This window comes from Tachysurus fulvidraco, chromosome 2 (assembly GCF_022655615.1).
Source record: "Tachysurus fulvidraco isolate hzauxx_2018 chromosome 2, HZAU_PFXX_2.0, whole genome shotgun sequence".
Lineage (NCBI taxonomy): Eukaryota > Metazoa > Chordata > Actinopteri > Siluriformes > Bagridae > Tachysurus > Tachysurus fulvidraco.
This window is the reverse complement of record NC_062519.1, coordinates 4,153,742-4,177,284: the sequence shown is the minus strand read 5'-3', so window position 1 is coordinate 4,177,284 and position 23,543 is coordinate 4,153,742. Positions and strand designations below refer to the sequence as shown.

Genomic DNA, 23,543 nt, shown 5'->3' with positions numbered 1-23,543 from the left:
GGGAATACGTCTGGAATGAGATGTTCAACAAGGACATAGATAAGCTATATATCCAAAGACGCATGAACACCTGACCATCACACACACCTTTGGCCATATAGCTTATCTGCATAAACCTAGTTTTATCAAAGACAGTCAGAATCTATCTATGCATCATGTTTATTTAGCCACTATATTCATGACAATTTGACATTTCCTATACTTGATATTTATATGTTTATCTGCACCTACAAATGAAGTATAACCCATTATAAACTCCACCTTTAACAAACACGCGTCTCTTTTCTTCCTCAAAACCCAACTGCACACCAGTTGCTATAAATTATAAAGGGTGCAGTCACGGGTGCTCTTATTTTTCGTTCCAGTGAACACAATGCTTAAGAGCAACAAAAACTAAGACAGCACATCTTTAAACTGCCTGTAACAAGCTCAGTATAATATCCAAATAAAAAGATTCTTCATATTCGGTTACATCACGCAAAATCAACACCGAGTCTGATTCTTTTGAAAATGTATTTATTTTACAAAAGAACAAGTTTAATCCTCATCCTCTTCCTCCTCCTCATCCTGGTTGATCTGGAAGTAGCGCAGTTCGTAGCTCTCCTTGGTGTTTGCCACAACACGCAGCCAATCTCTCAGGTTGTTCTTCTTCAGGTACTTTTTGGTAAGATATTTGAGGTACCTTTGGAACAAAAGAAAAGAAACTGTCAGAAATCCAATGAAACCATATAAATATCCAACACGAACATGACTGAAAACCTTCAATTGAAATGAAGATCTCCAAATTATTGTAAAGACTGCAAATACAGGGAGGTAAATGTCTCAGGAGCATCACCACTAACATGAAGCTCCTAGCAGACAGAACAGAGAACAACAAATCTCTAGTGGATGAGGCAGCGAGGTGGTTTTCCAGATGTGCACCAAGCATCAGAAAGAAAACAGCAACACAAGAGTGGAACGATTAAATACACGGGTCAAAGTTAACCTGAGTAAATTTGGTGCACCAAAGAGGGGAAAAACAGACAATGTATTTAACAGAAGCGTGCAGATGTCTCATATCCTGCATCCTTTACCTTTCAGTGAACTTGCTTTTCTGTCTGGTACAACCTTGAAAAGTGGTTTTTGGTGCATGCTTGTAGCAAGGGGTCAAAAATGCTTCTCCATTAGAGACAAAATGCAACACACGGCCATCTAATACAGTGATGCCTTACATGCATTACACCTTAAAAACTTAACTGCATTAAACTGTCCGAATGAAACAGTTTCACTTCGCATACATCTGTGTTTTATCTATTTCACTCCTATTCAAGCAGCATATTGATTATGCCAGATTTCTAAATCTGAGCTCCAACCACAAACTTCCTGTTGATTAGGGGTCAGGGGAGAACAGTCTAACTGGTGCAAGTAACTCAGCTGAGCACTCTTTACAACTGCAGGGCGCGTCACATTTTCACGAGAACCGTTGACACCACAGAGGTGGGGAATATGGCAGGTTAAGGTGTTGGGCTACTAGTCGGAAGGTTGTAAGTTCAAATCCCAGGTCCAACAAACTGCCCCTGCACAAAGGCCCTTAATCTGCAATTGCTCAGTTGTATAAAATGTAAGTCACGCTGGATAAGGGTGTGTGCCAAATGCCATCAATGTAATGTAAATGAAACAGAATGAAAATTGTTACTACAAAAAATTAGAAGAAAAAAAGACCAGACAGTTTTTTTTGTGAGCATGATGATCTCCCGTTGACATGTAGATAGTCAGCAAAAACTAGACATTGTTTCAAAAGTGTATTCAGCCGTACGGGCCCACACTTGTGTTCTGCACACTTAGACAACTCCAGGAAATAAGAGAAAGAAAAGAAAACGTCTCTAGAGTTATATAGAGGCTTGAACGAATATTTTCAGCAGGGCAGCCATACTAACCTCTTGGAGAAGGGGATGTCTGAGGTCACCGTGATCTTGCTCTTGCTTCTTTCGATGGACACAACGCCACCTCCCAAGTTCCCAGCTTTCCCGTTCACCTTGATACGCTCCTGCAGGAACTGCTCCTACACCGAGAACAGAGGGAGGAAAAAGTATCATCAGCTTGCTTATAAAGGAGTATATTTACGTGCACACTAAGAATCTGACTGTTTTTAATTACATTATTAAACTCTTGATTTATACTTGTCAGTGTCATTGTAGATCTGGGGTCTAACCCAGGAATACACCCTGGATAGAACACCAGGTCTCATCAAGGAACAATTCTCTCTCTCACACACACGGGATCAATTTGGAGTAAACAATCCACCATTTGGCATGTTTGCGAACTGGGAGGAAACCAAATCAAAATGATTTATCAGCAAACAAAGTGTGACTCTGGATCAAAACAGACCGTTTGAACTCAGCTGGATTTTCAGCTTAAACTGATCTCAGGTTTAAAGCTCTGAACAGTAGGAGGCTCAATCTGAAACCACTCAAAATTCAAATACTTGCACTGATCCTGAGAGAAAAAACGAATGTATAAAAGGGCAAGCCAATATAACATCTGTAACAGATCCTGATGTGTACGTACAAAGTTGGCGGCGTCCATGATGCCATCCTCGACAGGGTGAGTGCAGTCCAGGGTGAACTTTAGGACCTGCTTCTTCTTCTTCCCACCCTTCACTATAGGCTTCTTCTGTAAAAACAATCACACCATATGACTCATGAATCTTTAGACAACCATAGCAGAGGAAATAGGAAAAGAACCGAACAGTTGTGAGCAGCTGATGTTCATAAGGCACTGGGGAGACATTAACTAATCTCTGGATGTTTATAAAGGATAGTTTATAGTTTTTATACTAATAAATATATATAATTATATAAAAAGTCTTATATGTTTATGATAGTTTTTAATTTACGACATAGGTTTATTAATTAATAAGTAAGGACAAATATATAGCTTTACTAACACCATAGACGGATTTTTATTGTTTCACCTTTTTATCACTAGACTGCATGTGAGGTAAATGCATGGTTAGCAGTTAGCTTAGCAGTTAGCTTAGCATTAGCTTCTCTCATTCGCACTCAACTCGTTAACCAGAACACTTAATCATTATTATATCATGTAAATCCCGTTATTCGCTACATTTTCTAGTGCACTAAACTCAATCGTTTTGTTTGTTGTTGTTTTTTCTTTTATTTTGCCTTTTATATCGACCTACAACGTGCTTTCCTAGGCCTCGTTTCAGACCCACTATAAACAAACGCTCATAAATACACGATTTTGCAGCGAAATCGGAATTTAATCACGCACTACATGAGGTGAGGGTTTCGTTTGAAAGCTGTCACGTTTTCAGTCCACAAACCAGGACGAGACACGAGATTTTCGGCCGTTTTCCAGCCGCATTAATACTTACGAGAGGAGCCATGACGGACTATTTTAGAAAGGGAGGAGAAAGGGCGCGCATGCGCTTTGAGCACCTGCCACTGAAATAATCACAGATCTAATCGATGAACTCCAGGAAATGTAATCGAGCGCTCCAGAGAAATGATTCTGTTAGATTTATTTCTCATTTTTTACTTGTACAGATGACCAGAAAGTTAAAAATAAACGTGCATATATTTAGCCTGCTCCATAGTACTAAAGATGTAAGGAGTACATCTAATAGCTCCTAGCTAATCAAGGGTGGGCTTGTGTGATGAAGCAAGTTACTCAGAAATGTATTATTGTTTAGATTTGTCATATACAACATTTTGTCCAGTATTATAACGTTTTATCATTATAACAGAAAAATTCAGGACCAAATACACCATCGGTGCTTCGAGAACAACAGTGAAAGTTACTGCTGACCCCAAACATCCAAGCTACCACCTCATCATCAAGTCACGTACACAAAGGTGTTACTGGCCCATCACTTCCTGAACCACATGCCACCATCACAGTTTGCTTTCAGATGCTTATCAGTTACTCAACCACCCGAGAATATAGCAGTTCCCACCCATCTACCTCAAATATTTTTTGCACATGCAATGTCTTTCACACATTCACATTTTTTCTGTCTTTTGTCACATGCCCTGTCTTTGTGTAATCGTAGTGTTACTGCAATGTCTACTTCAAGGGTATCCAATCTTTTCCACAAAGAGCAGGTGTAGTTACACCTTTTCCCTTCCAATCAAGTAGGAGCTACCGAACACCTGATTAATAGTTGATTTTGGCTTTCAGGAGCTTTCAGTTGTCAAGTCAAGTCAAGTCAAGTCACCTTTATGTCACATCACCACGGCACATGTGCCTTAGTGAGTGAAATTCTTGGGAGTGAGCTCCAGAAATTGCAGAACCATTTACATACAATAGTAGAAACATAAATAGAACAGTTTACAGACAGGTTTAAAAAAAAATGTGCAAAATGCTCAGTACCATTGAAATGTGCAAATGTGGAAAATGTGGAAAGGATGCAATGTGTTCATACATAGTCAGTACACACAGTGTACTACTAGACATATATATGACCATACATATATGTATGTATAAGTATAAATATAAATAATATATAAAGTATTATATACATGTAATATTATGTATGTATTATAACATTTGTGGCTTCTGCTTGATGGAAAACCCGCATTTGTTCTTGTTTGCTGAGTGGTCATTATTTTGGTGTACTATTTACTGTGGCATGAAACATAAACCAATAAAATCTTTCTAGTTCTGATTCCTTATTGTAGTGATACAGGAACAACTTCTTATCATATTTTAAATTTCCTTCCCCAAAAAAACATAAAACCATCCATCTTAAAAAACCTAAAGTAGCGCCTTTACTGTACAAAATACTGACATGACAGAAATATTAAATAATATCTCCTCAGAGAATCATGTTTTTCACTCAGTTTATTTGGAGCATCTGCCATACAGGTCTCTGTGTAAGATGTTACTATAGAAACAACATATTAAATCCACACTCAATACTGTGATATGGATTACATTCAGAGCTGCTGTTCTAAAAAAATTAACAAGCACCATCTGACTAATGATACTTTAAAATAAAATACTGTATAATAAACATATTCAAAACAACATCACAGAGAATCTTTATTAGCTCAGAGAAAGACAAGAAAATGGCAGATGAATTGTTTTAATTCTACATAAAATATATATATATTTTGCTGTTTTTTTTTAATTGAATTAAAGAGAATTAGCTACTCCTTTAAAAGACAGCTACTTCATTTCTGCTAGATAGGACATTAAATAGGTAATTAACAAGCAAATGATGAAAATCACTTCAGCATGATCATTTAGCGGAAAGAAATAAAAAAAATCTTTCAAAATGTTTTTGATTCTCAAACCAGTTGAATATAAACCAACATCAAAACTGAATTACAAATGCCATAACACAATTATGCAATACACTCAAACGTATTAGAATTCTACAGAATCCAGTTTTGCTCACAAAACACTTTCAAAAGTATTGACACCCTCAAAAAACTCTCTAGAGTGGAAAAACTGTGTTCAACTGAATGTTTTCCCCTTTAAAACAAATCTCTAAAAACATACATTAAAACTGATCTTAGATCAGCTCTTCCATACTTCCGGGTGCTAATGTCCTAAATTAAAGCTGCATCGCTTCACAAATTGTGCTGCTGAATGGCATTTTGTGCAGACAGACATGCTGCAGGCGAACAGATGGACTCCCCTAAGCTCTAATTACCACAAACAGAACTCCACATTATGGAGAGGAACACGTTGTCTCATGCTACATACACAGTATAGAGAATGGGTGCAAAAGTTTGTGCACCTTCCCTGTGATAACATAAAAATGGCAAGTTAAGACAAGTAACAATCAAAGTGATATTGTGTAAATATGACATAAAGGTAGAGATTTGTTCCGATAGGTTTGTATTTTTCTAAGGAATCTTCTAAGGACTGTTTCCCATCTCTCTCTTCCCGTCTCATGTTTTACATGAATACACACCCTAATAGGGCACAATAACTAGAGCTTGACAACACGAAGGATTCCTAATAAAGATAACTGCATATACTGTAGGTTAAGATTCAGGTGCTGCACTATGCACTGCAGGTCTGGATATGAGTGTGTAATAAAGCTGAAAAATATGAGTCGATTTTCCCCAATAAAGCAAAGGGGATGAAAACATTTACTTGAATTTTTTGCTGACATACGGGACATCAGGTACATTCATAGATAATTAAGTGTAAATGTTTTAATTAAGTTTTGATGAATGAACTGTAAATGAATAAAACTAGACTTTAACGCTGTATGGAAATTATTTTTAAAAATGGGGCGTAAGGACACAGTCAAACAGCATAAGTTTGGTCACATTCAAATCTCAAATCAGACAGAAAGGAAAACTTTACACTGAGTTTTTAGAAGATGAAGGAATGGAAATTATTGCAGAAGCTCTGAATCAAAACTAGACTCAGCTGAAAAATGCCAAGCTTGATCGCTCCCATTTGTGTGTTCACTAAGCAAGACTGATACCAGCTGGGTCTCACTGACAAAATGTCTACTAGGACTCATCAAAAGTGCAAAAATTGTGCAATATTATTACATAGCAGAAACAAGAACCTAGTTTGAAAACCTGCCTTCTGATCCAGAATCTCTGCTTGGCCTCTTGATTATCATTTTATAGTCACTACCATTATGAGAAGAGTTTTGCACATCTAACTTCTCTTTTAAGCAGCCGAATGTCCAAATACACTTGAAACTGATGTCGTCATGATAGTCTTTGCTAATGGGAAGTTATTAAGCATAATAACTCTAGTTGAACCAGCATCAAATGTAGGGGTAGAACTTTGTGTACATGGGTGGAAATAGGGGCCGGGCTCATCTCCATCCACTTAGGCACATTACACACACACACACACGCATGCAAGCACACGCACACGCACACACACACACACACACACACACACACACACACACACACACACACACACACACACACAATCAAGAATGCACCTAGTTTACATGTGTAAACTTGTAAACTATGCCATTACTGTAACAGGACATTATAATGTATTATAATGAGGATCTGCATCTATATATATATATATATATAGATGTAAAAATGCAAATTTTCACATCAGCTCAAAAAGAAATCAAAATGAAAAAGAATAAATAGAGATGTTTCTTTTTTTTCCCATGCATGCGTGTGCAGTTTGTGGAACTACACAATGATTCTCACTGTGTTACATCGCCCTCTATTGGATCACACCATATCACCCTAAAACCTTTTTGATTGATGGATTGTATTTTTTACACTATGTATTATTATAGCTGTCGCTGTGGTAGGTCATGAAATGCTTTCTTTGACAATGAAAGGTAAATAAAAAATGTGATATAAAACCTGACATTGGTTATAAAATACAATAAGCACAAAAAAAAGAAAGAAATCTTAAGGTTGCTCTGTTGTGAATGAAATGTAGTATGTAAATATAGTTAAATTACATACTCTGATTACATTTTATACATTTATAGCTATATACAGTCTTTAACATTTTTTTTGGAAGATCCACAAATCATGTTATTCCTGTTATTAATTATGCCATGGCAGATAGCATGTGGAACGATAAATGCCAGTAAAAAAAAATATGTTTCAAAGATAAATGAGACAACAATCCAAAATATAGTGTCAAATAAGGAAGAAGAAGAAAAAAACAGAAAATAAGGTTAATGATAGTTTCCACTAAGTTGCTGTTCAAAGGAAATGAAAGAGGTTGAAGGCAATAAAAAACAAACAGTGGGACAGTGTGTTCCTACAGAATACTTATGAATATATTCATGAAGGTGATTTCTAGACACATTGGTAAGCTCCTGCTGGAGATGTATCAGACCCCAGGATCTGCTACAGAGCTTAGAGAAATATCTTACAGTTCACCTGTCATCATAACCTCCTCCAGGAAAAGCAGAAAGAAAAATGAATGCAAAATAAATTGGCCCTTCAATTTGAACTGTACTCCTTATGAAGACCATTCTCTGTTGAAAGGAATATAATATATGACTTGCTGTTGAAATGAAGTGTGCACATGCAGAACTTGCCCTCTCCTTCACCTCTGCAAACAATAAAGTAACATCAGGCCTTGGAATGGAAGGTTAATCTCCTGCTCAAGGCCATGCACCCTCTACTCATCTTATTCAAAAGCTTGCAGGTCAGACCTCTCACCAGCAGGGGGCAGTAAGCGTGCACATATGTCCTAAGTATCAAGACCTAGGCTTTATGTTCAATGCTTGAGAGAATACAATATTTTGATGTACAGATAAATATATACATCATGTGAAATGACAACCAAAACTACCAAAGCAAATTTTCTCAGTGTTTTTGTGTTGTTCAGTTCAGAAACCTTTACCATAAACACGTTTTGTTTATGTTGCATACTGAAATGTAATTGTTAATAATGAAAAATAAGATATTAGAAAAAGCATTAACTGCTCATCACATTGTCATCATCATATATTTTTAAAAAAAAAAAACAGTCTGACCAGACAGAATCAAGCATTATGTATTTCAGGGAAATGTCAGCGTGCTTTGGCGAAGTGTATTGTATCCTAAAGTTCACTGATACTCCACACGTTATGGCTTTTGTTATTGTTCATCCACCATTTTATCTGAAGAGCTGGGCGTTATGGAACACTGGTTATGATTTCACAGGCTTGCCATCAGACTGGGTTACATTTCAGCGACTTCTTTAAATGAGATTTTATAAGGATCTTTTCTTCATCCCAAACACACACACACAAACCGTGTTGTGTTTTCAATTTCAGTATTTCTATCCAAAGGGCTAAATGAGCTAGCATCTTCTTGTTGCTTGTGAATGCAATTCATAATTGTTTCTTTAAACTTTCTCTATCACTTATGTAACTGATTAACAAATATAACTGTGAACTGATCTAATCTAGATAGCTAGGTAACAAGCTAATTTTCAAGCTAGCTAGCTAGTTTTCAATGAAGTATTTTGTTCACAAAACCATCACAACTTGCCTAGCAAATTTGATATTATAACCATTCCTTTCTTTTCAGGAACTGATCGATAGTCAGGGTCGTTGTGGATGAGTCTATCATGAGAACATTAGGAATGAGGCTAAAGCAGGAAAAAGAAACAATTCCAGAATTTTTCCTAATTAAAGGAACTTTTCTACTTGAGCAGGCTTCTGAGCAGATTATAGGCTCCTCTTCTAATTACTTAACTATCCAAATCCATTCTGTGTAAAAAGAGGTGAGACATGGCGGCTAATTAATGACTACCATAATAAGCAGGTGTTGTGAATCTGGGTGTCAGACGTTCACTAATGAGCACATACTCTCAGTATAACATTCCTATTGCACAACGGTTGCAGACATTGATGGTTTTTGGTCTTGAGGTTTGGACTAAAGTTTGCAATAGGTTTGAGAATGCTTTTGAGGTGAGCTTAAATCCTGTTTCGTTTCATTTGTAATATGTTTATTTTAACTAGATTTTAATTTTTCTACTGATTTGTTCACTTGGTAGGGTTTATTGGCTACTCCTGTTGAATCTTGCTGTGAATATTAGCTCTGAAACTGGTGAGTTCATAATAGAATTTTAATGGCTGTTAACAAAACATAATCAATGTATTAACTCCCTGCTGTCACCCAGTTTACAGCTATGCCTCTCAATATGGAAGTAAACCAGGAAACTTTACTGAGGCAGAAAGTACCCCTGCGACAAGTGAACCCCTGCCACAAGAAGTTTCATGCAGTGGTATAAAGGGCCAAGGATCTTGCTTTGGGATGGTCTCAAGAGGTTCCAGTTATGATCCATCATTCAAGGCTGCAAGTTCTTCTGGAGAAGCCTCACAGGACTCAAGAAATGATGCCTATGGCTCACTTTTTGCCTCCAACCCTTCAGTCAGTGGTTCTAAAAACATGCAACCTGTAGATTTTAACAAAAATGCTGAGTATGAGCCTAGTACTCCTCGTGTTGTATCATATGGTTCAGTGTATAGACTTCTAAAACCACTTGGTGCCTTCAGCTCCACTAGAACTGCACTTTCTACAAAATATGAGCCTCCTATTAGCAGGTCTGTGACATCATCCAAAACCGCACCAGTTGGCCAAAATGGTTATCAGACTGGGTACTCTCAGGTTGATTATGCTACTACACAACAGGGAGATGCTTATAACTCTATGGCTGCTACATATTATTCAAGAAATAAACCCTCACTAAAAGGCATGGTGATCTCAAGCGGTCCCATAATAACATTTATTATGCCAAATCAGAGTAATGAACAACTTGTACAAACTATCGACAATGCCCAGCATAAGCATGAACCTGGTGCACCTATCGAACCATTGGTGGCTGTTGACCAACCTACTGCTGAACCTTCTAAGCCTTTTGAGCATAGCCAAGGACTGAACTATCAAAGGTTTTCTTCCCAGCTTCAAATACCAAGTAACAGCAAATGCCACCCTCATCAGTCAGTAAAAAAGCCAGTTACTGCCCCCAAACCTTACATGGCAAGTCCATTAACTCCAGAATCAAGGGCCATGGAACCAAGTTTTACACAACTGGGAAATGCTGACCGCCCAGCAGAGACAAGTAACAAATCCTTCATTTTCTTCAAGGCAGGTCAATCTACCTATATGCAGCAAACAACCAAACCGGTGAAGAGTAGCCAGCAGCTAGCTGATTTTTTCCAAGATGTCTATGACTCAACTTCAACTACAGTATCGTTGCCTGATTCTGTATATAGGCTTACAAGACCAAAAAATGTCTCTGGCACATCTGAAAGTATACCTACCTCAGGGTACGAGTCTTCTAGCAGTGCCAAGACTGCTCAAAGCAACTACATGCAACAACTCTATCAAGCTGGACCTTCTTTTTCTAAAGTTGATTATAGTTCTCCTTCCTCTGCAGTGACTACAGGTGATTCAAGGCATGGTTTTGCACAGTCAGGAAATGGGTATGGCTCAGCTGATAATGCCTATACTTTAAATGCTCTGACTGCTGCTAGCAGTTCCAATTTGCCTCCAAATCCATACATCATAGCCAGGCATGGTGGGAGCTCTTACCCTATGATTAAGCCACTACAACCCAACTACAAATATTTTCCAACGAGGTATACACACATGGTTTCTGTTAAGGATTTTATCCAAAAAAATCAGATTCCTCAGATGTCTGTTCAGGCTGTAAAGTCAGAAGGCTTTCAAACCTGGCAACATTATGGTTCTGTCATGGTTTCTGACTCTGTGCAGAACAGTGATCTCCCTCAAAAGAACCCACAAAAGACTGTTTCCAAACCTTTAGACTCCATTCACGCTCATCCATACAAACCTAAAAACCTATATGATTATTTGTCAAGCTTGCCTCTCCCAGATGAGCAATCTATATCCGGGACCTACAACCAACTACAAACTGGACAGTCAAAATCTGCCAATCTGACTACCTCTATCCAAACAAATTATATGGCTAAACAGATCTGGGGTTATTACAGTCCTGCTTCCTTACTTTTGTCTCAAGGTAGAGCTGGAATTGCTATGCCAAGGTCTGTTTCTGACCCTGCAAGTGGGCATGTCGTGGACCACACTGGTCATCAGTCAGGTGTCCTTGTCAAGCCTTCCCAACAAATATTCAGGTCTTTGACATCACCCAGTAGTCCAGAAAGTCAACCTGTCTATCCAAGTAGTTGGTATGGACCGTCACATCCAGATTCAGGGTTTGCTCTGAGAGACCCCAGGCCACTGCTCCAGTCTGGGAAGGATTCATTCAGTCCTACCCAGAATAAATGATTAAAATCATAATAATTACCAGTATCTGTGTTAAGCCCTGATGGTGATTTGAAGAAAAAAAAAAAACTAAATTGTCCCATTTCTACCCAAGACCTTGTCTCGCAGTTTGATTGAGGCATTTCATAAAAGAACCACTGAGTAAATTCTACTGGGGGGGGAAAAAAAGTTCAAATAGTATGTTTATTGAGCCCTTAAACCGCATCTAATATAATGACATTTTAGGGCATGTGATGACCTTGGAGCTCAAGGTGTTCCTTTATCGTTCCAGTTTGAGTTGGCTCTGCTGCAATTTATTAAGCTGCTGATGTGAATAAAGACTGCCTTTATGAAAAATTCTTTTCTTTCGCTTGTTGCTATGCTCATACTGACAAGGACTGGTATAATAATTTTTAAAGAAGAGATTTCATCTCTGTTTCCTACAGGCTTAGGTGTAAGTTCTGATTACATACACACAAGCGTGGTGTTTGTGTATACAGTGTATATATTAAAATACAACAATAGGATTGCTATTGCGTTAGAAGAATCCTTAAATCCGAGAACCTTAAAAAAATGGAATTTGGTACCACCTCCATTTGCCACACTTGTTTCGGGACACTCCCTGGTTTGCGCATTCACATCAAAATATATGGTTTAGGATTTTAGTGGAAACATTTTCTTCTACACAGACAAAACACTGGTGACCTTTTATCATCCTGTTGGCTATCTAGAGGGTTTTCATGGTCCTAATGTCTGGGATTGTTTTGACTCACTGATAAACATGTTTTATTTTAAAGTACATAAAAGTCAAGTGGATATATTTTTACCTGATAGCCTTGGTTTGAAACTATAACTAGGACAATATTAAAGTGAATGAAATCAATGGTTCATAGTGAATGTTTTAAATGTTCTATAGATTATATACAGATAACTGGTTAGGCTGACTTGACTAATAAAATGCAAATATCCCTCATGTGTAAATGTTCACCGGGTAGATGGTGAAAATATAGGACGAGAAGAAGGCAATATCCCAAAAAATATTACACAATGTCAATCTTTAATGTAAATTTGGTGTAATATAATGTGCTAGATGTTAGCCAGGGGGATTAAGGTAATATCACCTGTGAAATGAAGATAGACTGGGAGTGTTACAGATCATTAAAAAAAAAAAAAATGACAGTGCTGCATCTAAATCAGTTCTGAGTGTTGGTTCCTGTGGCCAAGGTCAGCTTGATGCTGGCAGGTTGTGCACACTGACATGCTTTGTGAATAAAGTGGCAGAAGGGCCAAGAGTGACTAAATGATTTGTAATGACTCCCATTCCCTGATATATACTTTTTATAACCATTTTTCTCAGAAGCTCAAAGCTAAAATAGTGTTTGATAGGTCATCATGGGTGGAAGCACTTTAAACTCTGGCCAGATGTATTACAGAACGAATATACGCCAAGTACAGGAGCTAGCATTTTGATTATAATCATTGTAATGTTTCAACATTACAATCTTTTGCTTTTGCTTGGTTGGCATGACCAGCATGTAGAACTAAGCATACTTGCATACCAAAGAGGAGTGTTGTGGAATGGCAACGTGTGAAGTGCTAAAGCTCGTCTAGCACCGGGCCTCGCTCTATTTTAAGTCCTCTGGCAGGTGCCATAACGGGATGTTTGTGCAATAACAGTAACCTCTCCTTGGGATTTCTCATTCTCATTCCTGGAAACCTGCAGTGTTTGTTTCACCATATCTATCGGCATGAAGTATTGTGTACATGTAGCACGTATGCAGTTGTTGACTGATTGGGTTGTAGGTAACATCATGGAATTCTTCGACCTCTTTTTCTCTGAGGATACTGGATGACGCAGGTGTCGTCAACAACTTTCCACATCAATCATCCCCGGCTTTTTTCAGCTCTTTCAGCCTGACCATGGCAACACGCGGGCCTAGGCCACGTTCTGGTTTCTCTCACTATTTTTAACAGAATTACACAGAACTCTTCAGGATTGAGCTCAGAGCACAGGGCTGACATACAGAGAGGGAGGGATGTGAGGCCAGCTTGTTCCACCACCTGTGACGATATCTTAAATCAGTGGTGGGTCAGACGGAGTGGCCAAGTCTTACACATGACATGGTTATGGGCCATATCTCCTAGAAACTCTCAAGGAACTCAACATCTTTTTGTTTAGCCAGCAGAAAAGAGATTTATCAGGTCTTCGTTATTACGGTAATACAAATTCTGCTATATTTTTTAATGAGTTGATTTTGAATCATACCCATTAATATGAGTTTTGATAGGCATAATGGTGTAGTGACTAATTTAATGGAGTTAAGGAATCTTCCTGTTTAGTATTTCCTTAGTATTTAATATCATAACTATAGGTTAATATTCTTCGGTTCTTGCTTAGATCTGGGCATTTTTGGGGAAAAAGTGTGGATAATACTGATATGGATTCTCTCTGGTAAAAGTAACACCCAGGTTAAACCATTACCAAGAACCAGGTCAAGAAAGGTCCACAATTGAGCAGAAAATGACTAAAAGTCTTCTTTAATCAGACTACTGTGCATTTATTTTGTATTCACTTGAGTACATTTCTTCATAACTTGTAAAACTTCTAAAGTTTTAATTGCAGCGTGAAGCTAAGATAAGGAACATTCTTGTAGAATTAACTGGCATTAATCATTTTCCCGTCAGAAAGTGTGTATTTGAAATTATTTCACAGGAATAACAAATAAAAGAACCATGTTGTGATGTCCATTGCATTCTTATTAGACGGTTCACATAGGTTTAGCAAGAACTCTTGAGATAATGTCCGTTCTCTGTGTTTTCCATGTCTAACCTTCCTCACTGAACAGATTTCTCAGTCCATGTCATCACTTTCTCTAAGAACCATGCCTCAGGTTCCTTGTCTGAGATGTAGAGCAACTTCACACCGCTACATCAGTACCAAGGCTCTATTGGCTGAGGGTGAGGAGACGCCCTTCACCAAGCACTGTCGCAACTACGAGAACAAGTATCAGGTGAGAACCTCATTCGCCACCTACATCAAAAAACATTAGATTTGATCAGAAGACAAAACAGTCTTATGTTAATATATGCTCAATAGCTTTTTCTTAAGGTTCTCTAAATGGTTAGCGGTTCTACTTTGAATCTCTAGGTACATGTGATACCATTTGACTGAATATTGTCGATTTCAAGAAAAAAAAAGAATAAGCAAACAAAATGTTGGGATGCATACAGTTATTTCTGTCATCACAAGGAACAGTGTACTCGGAACCCTTTTAGCCTTCTACATGGAGACTTGAATCAGTTGCCAAGGCAACAAATCAAAGAATGAAGGATCTAGGGTTAGGTTGCCAGATAAAGCCCTTTACCCTAATGTAATTTATGATAATGATTAATGGAATACAAACAGTTCTTGTAATTAAATTACTGTGTACAAATATAATTAGATGTCTGCAATACAAAATATAATTAAAATTAAGTAACATCTGGCAACGTCTATTGTTTGATATTAGCATTAACATTCTTTACAATAAAATGGAAGCAGCGTAAAAAGAATGTGTTTCTGCTTTTTTAGTAAGTAAGTAAGTAAAGTTTATTTATATAGCACCTTTCACAGATAAAATCACAAAGTGCTTCACAAAATATAACAATAAAACTTAAAACTACAATAAAACAATCTTACAAAGTAAAAAGAGAAATTTTTAGAGATGATTAAACTTCATTTCTAAAATAATAAAACACACTACAACAGAGATGAAACCATAAAAGCCCAGTCAGCTAAAAGCTTGTCTAAATAAGAGTGTCTTCAGTTGCTTTTTAAAGGAATCAGCAGAATCAGCCACACGCAGGGGCAGAGACAGGGGCAACGTGTTCCACAGTCTGGGGGCCACAGACTGAAAAGAAAGATCCCCCCTAGTTTTAAAATGGGTTTTAGGGACCACAATATTAGTGCAAGCAGTCCTCGGGTCAGATGAAACGGAATAGCAAAAAAAAGTAATTCAACTTAAAGGGAATGGATGTGGGAATTTTTGCTTCTGGTAGCAATTAGTTTCACTGCTTTAAACTAAATTTACTGTATGGGCTTTCAAAATCACGTACGATGACAGAACCTACTGTATTCGATTCAGTATATACTGCATTTTATTGACTATTTGCTGCATTTGATTCCGGTACCTTTTGTATTTGATTCAGTACCTACTGCTTTTGATGCAGTACCTACTTCATTTGATTCACCTACTGTATTTCATAGATACCTACTGCATTTGATTCAATACTTAACTTATTTGTTTGCTACTAATTCATTTGTTTAAGTACATACTGCATTTGATTCAATACCAAATAAAAAAAAACTGTTTTTTCTTGTTTAAACCTTTTAACATGTTAATGATTTACTCAGGTGTTGTTAAACAAGTTTGGGTTAAACCACATGAATGACCGAAACACTTATTTTTAATTCTGCCAGCAGATCATCTGGGTATTTCTTATCTAATGTTTAATGAATATTGAGAATTTGGACATACTATTCTTTTAGTGTGCTGCTTATCACCTACTAGATAACTAGAGAGATTTGGACAAGCCTGTTTGGATTTTCTTGTGAACCATGTTACGTAACTGCAAATAAACCTACGTGTAACTGTTTTCTGAACCAGGTTCTACAGACAGATATTCAAAAGCTGAAGGATCAGATGCAGGAGCTACATAGAGACCTGACCAAGCACCACTCACTCATCCATACAGACTCCACAAAGGAGATCCTGGAGAGATCTGTACATATTGATGAGCAGATTGAAGCACAGTACTCTGCCATGCAGAATCTGAGGACCATGTTTGAGGAGGTGAGGCAGAAGGATCTCTTCATAGTGCAGTCCTCCTTACTCCTGCAATTAGTGAGCAGAGAAATAGCAAGGAAATATCTTTAGAATTCTACCTAATATTCAGACCTTTTGAAGACTTCATCATGCTTTCTTTGAGAGCTTACCGCTAGAGTACTCCCAGTGATGAGTGGAAAAATCGGCACAACAGTCTAGACTAACTTTCCTCTAATAAACATCTCACTGTGTACGTTTTTCATAGGCCTGGGAGGAGACATTTCGGAGAGTCACAAATGAGCAAGAGATCTACGAAGGTTAGTCCAAGCATTTTTCAGCTGTTCCTGTAAATCTGGATGTTCCTCTTTCTATTTTCTGAAACACATACTTTGTTTCTAATCTCAGCGCAGCTCCATGATCTTCTTCAGCTAAAGCAAGAAAACCTCTATTTGATGACAATTGCGCGACATATTGGACCGTACATAATGTCTATAGCAAAAGTCAGGGAGCGCCTTGATCCCAGGTAGCTGACATTCCCATCGTTATCATTAAAATCCTAGTAAGAAATCAATCTAATTTAGGATTTTTATTTCAGGTTCCAGGAGCCAAAAGAACCTGAAGATGGCTGCACTGAGATCATGCTGAAGATCTGTGAAGATAATACAGTAACCCATGAAGCACAGCACAGGTGATTTTATACGCTGCAAAAACAGAATTCTCCGAATTTTGTCATAAAAGACAAGGTGTGCTATTTTACTCCCATCCATAATTTGGCATTTAGATCTACCATCAACTTTTTATGTTAAACTCATAATTAGACTTGCGATCTGTCTGCTGGATGTGTCTATAGTTACAGAAAAGTCACTATGAATCTATGAATGCAACACAACCTGTACAAGAAAAAAAAGCACATACTGATAACCGACAGTGACCAGGAAAAGATGTCTGGAGATATTGTTTGGAGAAATGCTTATTTATATTAAAAAAAATTTTGGTGAATTAGCTTAATATTTGATTGGCATGTTGATTGGCTGTTGCACCATTAGCCCAGAAAGTCTATCTAAATGTCAGTTCTTCACAACGTATATATATTTATTCAAAATAAATACATAAATAAATAAAGAAATTTACAGCAAGGAAAAAAAGCACTGTTACATCTCTTTATTCAGAAGAATATTAGTTGTGTTTGAAAAAATTTCTTAAATTTTGCATGTTTTCTTTAGTACGTTTCTTTGTATAGCTACCCGGACTACAGTTTCTCTCCAAAAACCCTATAAATTTATTTGATTTATAAAGTTATTTGTAATTAAAATGACAACTTATTCAATAACCTCATTGTAATCACAGTACAAAAGAACCTAAAGAATAAGTATAGCTAATACGTTTGGCTGCAATTGAGTCAGTAAATCATAACCTGCGTCCATTATATAAACCTACCAGTGCTTCACTTGGGTTCTTTCCCACCAGAGAGCTCTTTCACAGCCTACAGTCGGGTTTCACACAGAACTAAGAAAGCAGGAATCCTTCAGCGTGAGCCACTAAAGAACTCAGACCACTGCTGGCAAAGCTAACGCGGAAATATTTCAGAGACGCCGCTGTGCAAAGAGCCACCATTCGAAACAAAGTGTCTTCAATCAACAAGGTAAAGGACCTTCATCTTAACCCCATCCGGTATGAAGTCCAAAACAAATGCAATAATATGAACTAAATATTTAAGGTTTCTACTGGATGACTTTCAGGAAATATGGAAAGTGCAAGAAAGTCACCGCAAACCGTAGAGTGAATTTAATTTTTTAGTAAAGTATTAGTGTACACTGCTGGAGGTGTACTGTTGTATAATTTACTGAAACCCAAAATTTACAGACCTTTAGTGTATCATCACATTACTTATTATAATACATTAGTCCAACTGAAGTGACTGTTCATTTACAGTAAAGGTTACAGTACGTTCATATACACTGCATGTCAAATACACTTATGAATGACTAGAAATTTCTTCAGGCTTTGAATTAAAAAAGGAACAGAGTCACAAAATGAAACTTCCTACTGTATATTTTAAATCGTGCTTGTAATAAATGTATAAAAAATGCAAGTATTCTAGTTTGTGTGCTTTGTGTATTTAAATACAAAGAATGTTACAACATGAAAAGTGTTCATTTAAAAAAATAATAATTTTATAAATTATAAATTAATTAATTAAATAAATAAATAAATTGAAACTTCACTACTTGTGAATTTGAACTGATTTTTTTTTATTTATTTTTTTTTAATGTATATTAAAAATTTGATTCAAGCATCTTGAGCAACACTAATTCACAAATTTTGCTATTTTTGTTTTCTTTATTCTTAATTTACGTCTTTTCGAGCTTGAATTTATGTTGGATCGGTTGTAAAACGTGTTTTATTTCAAAATAAACTGAGATGTTCGTATATGCCTAGCTGAAGTAGAACCTAACATTTGTTGTATCGTATTTAAACGTTGGGATCCTGCTGCTGTGACAGCTTATATACATATAATATAGAAACCGATGGGAGTTTGTACACTAACACTAGACATGGCGTGTGCATTGGAATGTTTTATACAACTGCAGTATGTTTTATTTCATGTATTCCACATTTTAAAGAACAGGCTTCATGTGATATCTCACACACGTTTGTTACGCTCAGAAAGGAGCTGCGCGGTGGAAAAACGGCACGGAAACACTGAAATAAATAAAATTAAGTTGTCGGTTTTATTGCTGTGGCAAAAGAGGCAAGGTGAGGTTACTTTGAGATACAATTGAGATACAGAGACATGTCTTCAGTAAGTTATCTGTGCGAGTGTGTGCTGAACAATTCCTAAAGAAAGAACTCTCATAAAATCCTGCATGTCCTGATCATGGCTGTCATCACCCTCTAAGAGTACGGCCAAACGTAAAGAGGCTGTAACTCTCACGGCCGAGCTGTCACCACTGCAGCAGATGCATGAGCTCACAGCATCACACGGCGACAAGAACAAAGAAAATAGACAGGTATGAAAGTGGGTACCACATGTAACGACGGAGAAACGGTCCACCTATTAACTACTTTTACAGAAAATAAGATTTTGCTTACAGTGCATTCCTGGGACTTAATGTATTATATCATCACTTTATTATAAATTATTGGGAGAAAAATACTGTACATTACATACAAAGGTGTGGATTTACTTTAAATTTAAGAAAAGACAAAAGTATTTTGTATTGCATGTGACAAAGCGGTTCTCGTTCCCCAGTAACTCTCAAACCGCTTTTTTGGCTTAATAACACGGTCAATTCCAGAAAATATTGGCACTCCCTCTCCTCCCTACCAGAGAAACAAGCAAATAAACCAATCCAGTCTTATCATCGATTGATTCAGACTCATAATCTTTTGCATTTAGCTCTCTGACATCAAATTTTCAGGATATGTGAACAGAGTGATCGAGCTAACAAGCAACTTTTATTGATTCGTTCATTCATTATGTGGAATTATACAGAATAACTCAGGAGGCAAACGAACTGCAGATTTGCAGGGAGTGCACCGATCTACCTATAAATCATCCCCAAGCAGGTGACGTGAGGCCTGATGAAGGATTATAAACTCCCTGTGCTCCACCACCACCACCCCCCTCTCCGACCGTCTCACAAATTCGGCAACAGCAAACCATTTTTCTTTGTCTCTTATACGGCTGCTGTATATTAGTTTACGTCACAGGCTGCAGGTCCCTGATCTGAGGGAAGGAATCTCTCTCTCTCTCTCTCTCTCTCTCTCTCTCTCTCTCTCTCTCTCTCTCTCTCTCTCTCTCTCTCTCTCTCTCTCTCTCTCTCTCTCTCTCTCGCTTCATTATCTTCTTTTTCATACATCATCATCATCATGTGTGTGGTATACGACCAATTATTCAGAGCAGTCAGGTATTTGTGAAACTTAGCTGTGGAATAAGGAATAAAACTCTTCCAGTTCTGCTGTTACATTAATACGTAGCATTACCCAGAATTACTTTTACTATGAATTATTATCATTATTATTATTTTTTACTATTTTATAATAACAGCACAGTGCGAAGTCGTTCATTCCACTTATACCTGGGGAATATGCCACTTAAGTGATTTATGCTACTTACTGCCAACAGGTGCAATTACCGAATAAGGAATAAGACTGTTTAGAAATGTATCATGACCAAAGCCCTTAACCATTAAATATTTAGCTGTATAAAAAAAAAAGGTATCAAATGTAAGTCGGTCTGGATAAGGGCTTCTACCGAATGGCAGAAATGAAATAAAATTAAACAAAAGTGCTTTGACGTTTCCATCAACGAATACATCAGTTCTAGTTCACTACAGACCAAGGACCTTTCTATAAAGAACATCTTTCTATAAAGAGCTGCTGAAGTGGATAAAGCTCTGGGTTGTTGATCAGAGTATCAGGGTTCAAGCCCCAGCACTGCCAAGCTGCCACCGTTGGACCCTTGAGCAAGACCCTTAACCTTCTCTGCTCCAGGGATGCTGTATCATGGCTGACCCTGTGCTCCGACCTCAACCTCCAAAATTGGGAGATGTGAAGAAAGAGTTTCACTCTTCTACACAATGGCACATCGTGCTGTAACATGTAATCATCCTGCTTATAGCATTCTATCCTTATTCCTATTAATTCTTTATATCAGGTAGTTTATTTATATGCACAGTCTAGAAGGTCGTAACCAGGTTTTTACTTCACTGCAAGTACTGTACTGTATCTAACTGTGAAATGAGAAAGTGACCAGTGCGCGTAAGCTTGTGTAAGGCAATAGTACAGTAACGGGGTCATCTCTATCCTCAAGAGCAGATAAAACAGAAGTCAAAGGGTTCAGGCTCATTAAAACTACTGAAAAAGCGACATGTCGGATGGAGCCGCAGCTCAGAGCCCTATTCCGTCACGGTCATTCATCATGCACCTACTTCACCCTTCCTGCTCCATTCGCCTCTAACATCCTGCTCGCATTCTGACCGAAAACATTCTCTAGACTTCCGTATCTTCGCCTCTATCGTATTTCATCTGCATAAAATATCATCCAAGATCGAGACATTTCGTGCTGGATTGTAATCATGGACATGAACTTCTTTTGTTCTAACAGATTCAGATTACAGCATCACCACTCAGAAGTAGGTCAGCTAGGATATAAAGCTCTGCTGGAGATGTGGCCATGAATCATTTTTAGCAGATCAAATACGTCTTATGGTCGCGATCCAGTGACCCAATCACACTAAGAACGTAAAGAGAACAAAGTAAAATAATGTGGATTAACACGGCCATTTTATTCTTTTATTCATAGTCTTCTCACCATGAACATTCATAAGGTTCAGAATAAAATACTTTAGTTCGTGCAATTATACAATAGGAAAATCGTCAATGACGGAGCGGGTGTGATGGAGCGCATACGACATACCGCTTAGTTTAGTAAACAATTAAGAAATGTATTTATTCAAGAGTGACACGATATACGTTTTTATCCGTTTATAGTTACATTTAATGAATAAGGCAAAAAAAAAAAGCCAGCTTTTCGTTTTATTGAGAAACTGAGAACGTTTTCCGTGTCGGCTTTACTTCCGACTGCTGACTCCTTCCCACAAAAGTTTTTAAATCAGCTTATATGACACATCCATCATACGAGACCCTGAGTAAGCTCTTATGATGGGAATGATAACGTAGTAAATGCTAACTTTTGCCTCGTACATTCAGGGTTGGCGGTTTGAATCCTGCCTCCGCCCTGTTTGCATGTTCTCCCTGTGCGTTAAGGGTTTCCTCTGGGTTCTCCAGTTTCCTCCCTCAGTCCAAAAACATGCACTGTATTAGGTCGATTAGCATCCCTAAATTGTCTGTAATATGTGAATGGGTGTATCTCTCATTCACAGAGAATAATCTGGCAGATCATTTCGCTTTTATCTTTTTATTTTAACATTTTATACGTTGTTATAAATAAGTCAAATAAATGTCTAAAATGAGCTTTAATAAGCTTGTATAGGAAACGGTTATTGTTCTCGCAAATAACTTTTCATCGATCAATTAAAGTCTCTATTTTCTAATTATCCGACGATCGCTTATCTCATTTACGTTTCATTACGTCTTCATCTTATCATATCGTATCTCATATACATCTCCAGGGTCATTTGGTCTGGTCATGAATTAAAAATAAGAAATAACGTCTCTGTCGGCTTGGAATTAAATCTTAGAGTTGATTATTTCTTTTCTAATCATTTCCCTTCGTGTCCTAATATGAGCTCATTCACTGCCAAATCTACAACGAGCCATTAAACCGAAGCAAATCATTCTGTAGCCATCTATTAATGATATGCTTTTTTTTATTATTATTTATTTATTTTTAATATTTGTCTGCAGAATCTGTCAAAATGAAATCATGTTCTTGTCATTTTTCCTGCTAAGGAGTGTTTCTGGATTATGACTCTCTGAAATACGCTTTAATTAAAACATCTTGAGCTACATTTTTATTTGACCTACAGGTTCCTGCTGTTGCGTAGATTTCGGTTTCTGTTACTCGTTTCGCTTAACGCCTCGGCTGCTGGATGAATAATGAAAAAGGAGAGAATTTTAATTTCATTAGAATTATGCAGATCATATTGCAGTTGTCATCACTTTTAATGCATATGTTAATTACTTTATGCCATGGTACATATTCACCTCCGGATTCTTCATTCAGAACTGCTTTAGGAATTCATACACAGACACACACACACACACACACACACACACACACACACACACACACACACACACACACACACACACACACACACACACACACACACACGCCTTTATTGCTTTGTTCAATAATTAACAATATATTACGTGCGCTTTTGTATGATTTATGCTGCAGAACTACAGACTGTGTTTATGTGTTTGTGTGTTCTGTCGAAGAGGAAACTGCAGGTCATGGACAAGGATTGAGGCTCGCAATTTCTTTCTTTCTTTTTTTGACTATATTTTTCTTTCTTTCATTCTTTTTTTGTCTGTATTCTTTCTTTCTTTCTTTTTTCTTTCTTTCTTTCACTGTATC

General features: G+C 37.4%; 3 protein-coding genes across 5 annotated transcripts; 2 read left to right on the top strand and 1 right to left on the bottom strand.

Annotated features, from left to right (window-relative positions):
• Positions 1-499: 499 nt before the first annotated feature.
• rpl22 (ribosomal protein L22) lies at positions 500-3,488 on the bottom strand. Its single transcript, XM_027167650.2, has 4 exons — positions 3,374-3,488; positions 2,548-2,652; positions 1,917-2,041; positions 500-682 (listed from the first exon to the last, which is right to left on the bottom strand). Exons 1-4 carry the CDS (start codon positions 3,383-3,385, stop codon positions 538-540), a joined length of 387 nt encoding a protein of 128 aa, XP_027023451.1. The 5' UTR covers positions 3,386-3,488; the 3' UTR covers positions 500-537.
• A 5,722-nt stretch (positions 3,489-9,210) lies between these two features.
• LOC113656397 lies at positions 9,211-12,047 on the top strand. The gene is made up of 3 exons (XM_027167665.1): positions 9,211-9,370; positions 9,457-9,509; positions 9,583-12,047. The coding sequence occupies exons 1-3, from the start codon at positions 9,360-9,362 to the stop codon at positions 11,712-11,714; spliced, it is 2,196 nt and encodes a 731-aa protein (XP_027023466.1). The 5' UTR covers positions 9,211-9,359; the 3' UTR covers positions 11,715-12,047.
• A 237-nt stretch (positions 12,048-12,284) lies between these two features.
• Positions 12,285-18,584, top strand: rnf207a (ring finger protein 207a). Of its 3 annotated transcripts, none has more exons than XM_047810572.1 (7): positions 12,285-13,907; positions 14,569-14,701; positions 16,337-16,522; positions 16,761-16,812; positions 16,901-17,018; positions 17,091-17,183; positions 17,963-18,584. In XM_047810572.1, exons 2-7 carry the CDS (start codon positions 14,573-14,575, stop codon positions 18,003-18,005), a joined length of 621 nt encoding a protein of 206 aa, XP_047666528.1. In that variant the 5' UTR covers positions 12,285-13,907; positions 14,569-14,572; the 3' UTR covers positions 18,006-18,584. The 3 variants fall into 3 exon arrangements, with proteins under 3 accessions (XP_047666528.1, XP_027023468.2, XP_027023467.2); XM_027167667.2 differs by having other exon boundaries at positions 14,537-14,701; positions 17,963-18,583; XM_027167666.2 differs by lacking the exon at positions 12,285-13,907 and having other exon boundaries at positions 14,393-14,701; positions 17,963-18,583.
• The last annotated feature ends 4,959 nt before the right edge of the window (positions 18,585-23,543 follow it).

Coding starts and splice junctions, on each gene's coding strand:
- rpl22 (XM_027167650.2), bottom strand. Junction 2,042..2,547: donor TCATGGACGCCGCCAACTTT/GTACGTACACAT, acceptor TTCTCGGTGTAG/GAGCAGTTCCTGCAGGAGCG. Junction 683..1,916: donor GACATCCCCTTCTCCAAGAG/GTTAGTATGGCT, acceptor TTTGTTCCAAAG/GTACCTCAAATATCTTACCA.
- LOC113656397 (XM_027167665.1), top strand. Junction 9,510..9,582: donor GAATATTAGCTCTGAAACTG/GTGAGTTCATAA, acceptor GCTGTCACCCAG/TTTACAGCTATGCCTCTCAA.
- rnf207a (XM_027167667.2), top strand. CDS start 14,549: ATGTCATCACTTTCTCTAAGAACCATGCCTCAGGTTCCTTGTCTGAGA. Junction 16,523..16,760: donor TGAGGACCATGTTTGAGGAG/GTGAGGCAGAAG, acceptor CGTTTTTCATAG/GCCTGGGAGGAGACATTTCG. Junction 16,813..16,900: donor TGAGCAAGAGATCTACGAAG/GTTAGTCCAAGC, acceptor TTCTAATCTCAG/CGCAGCTCCATGATCTTCTT.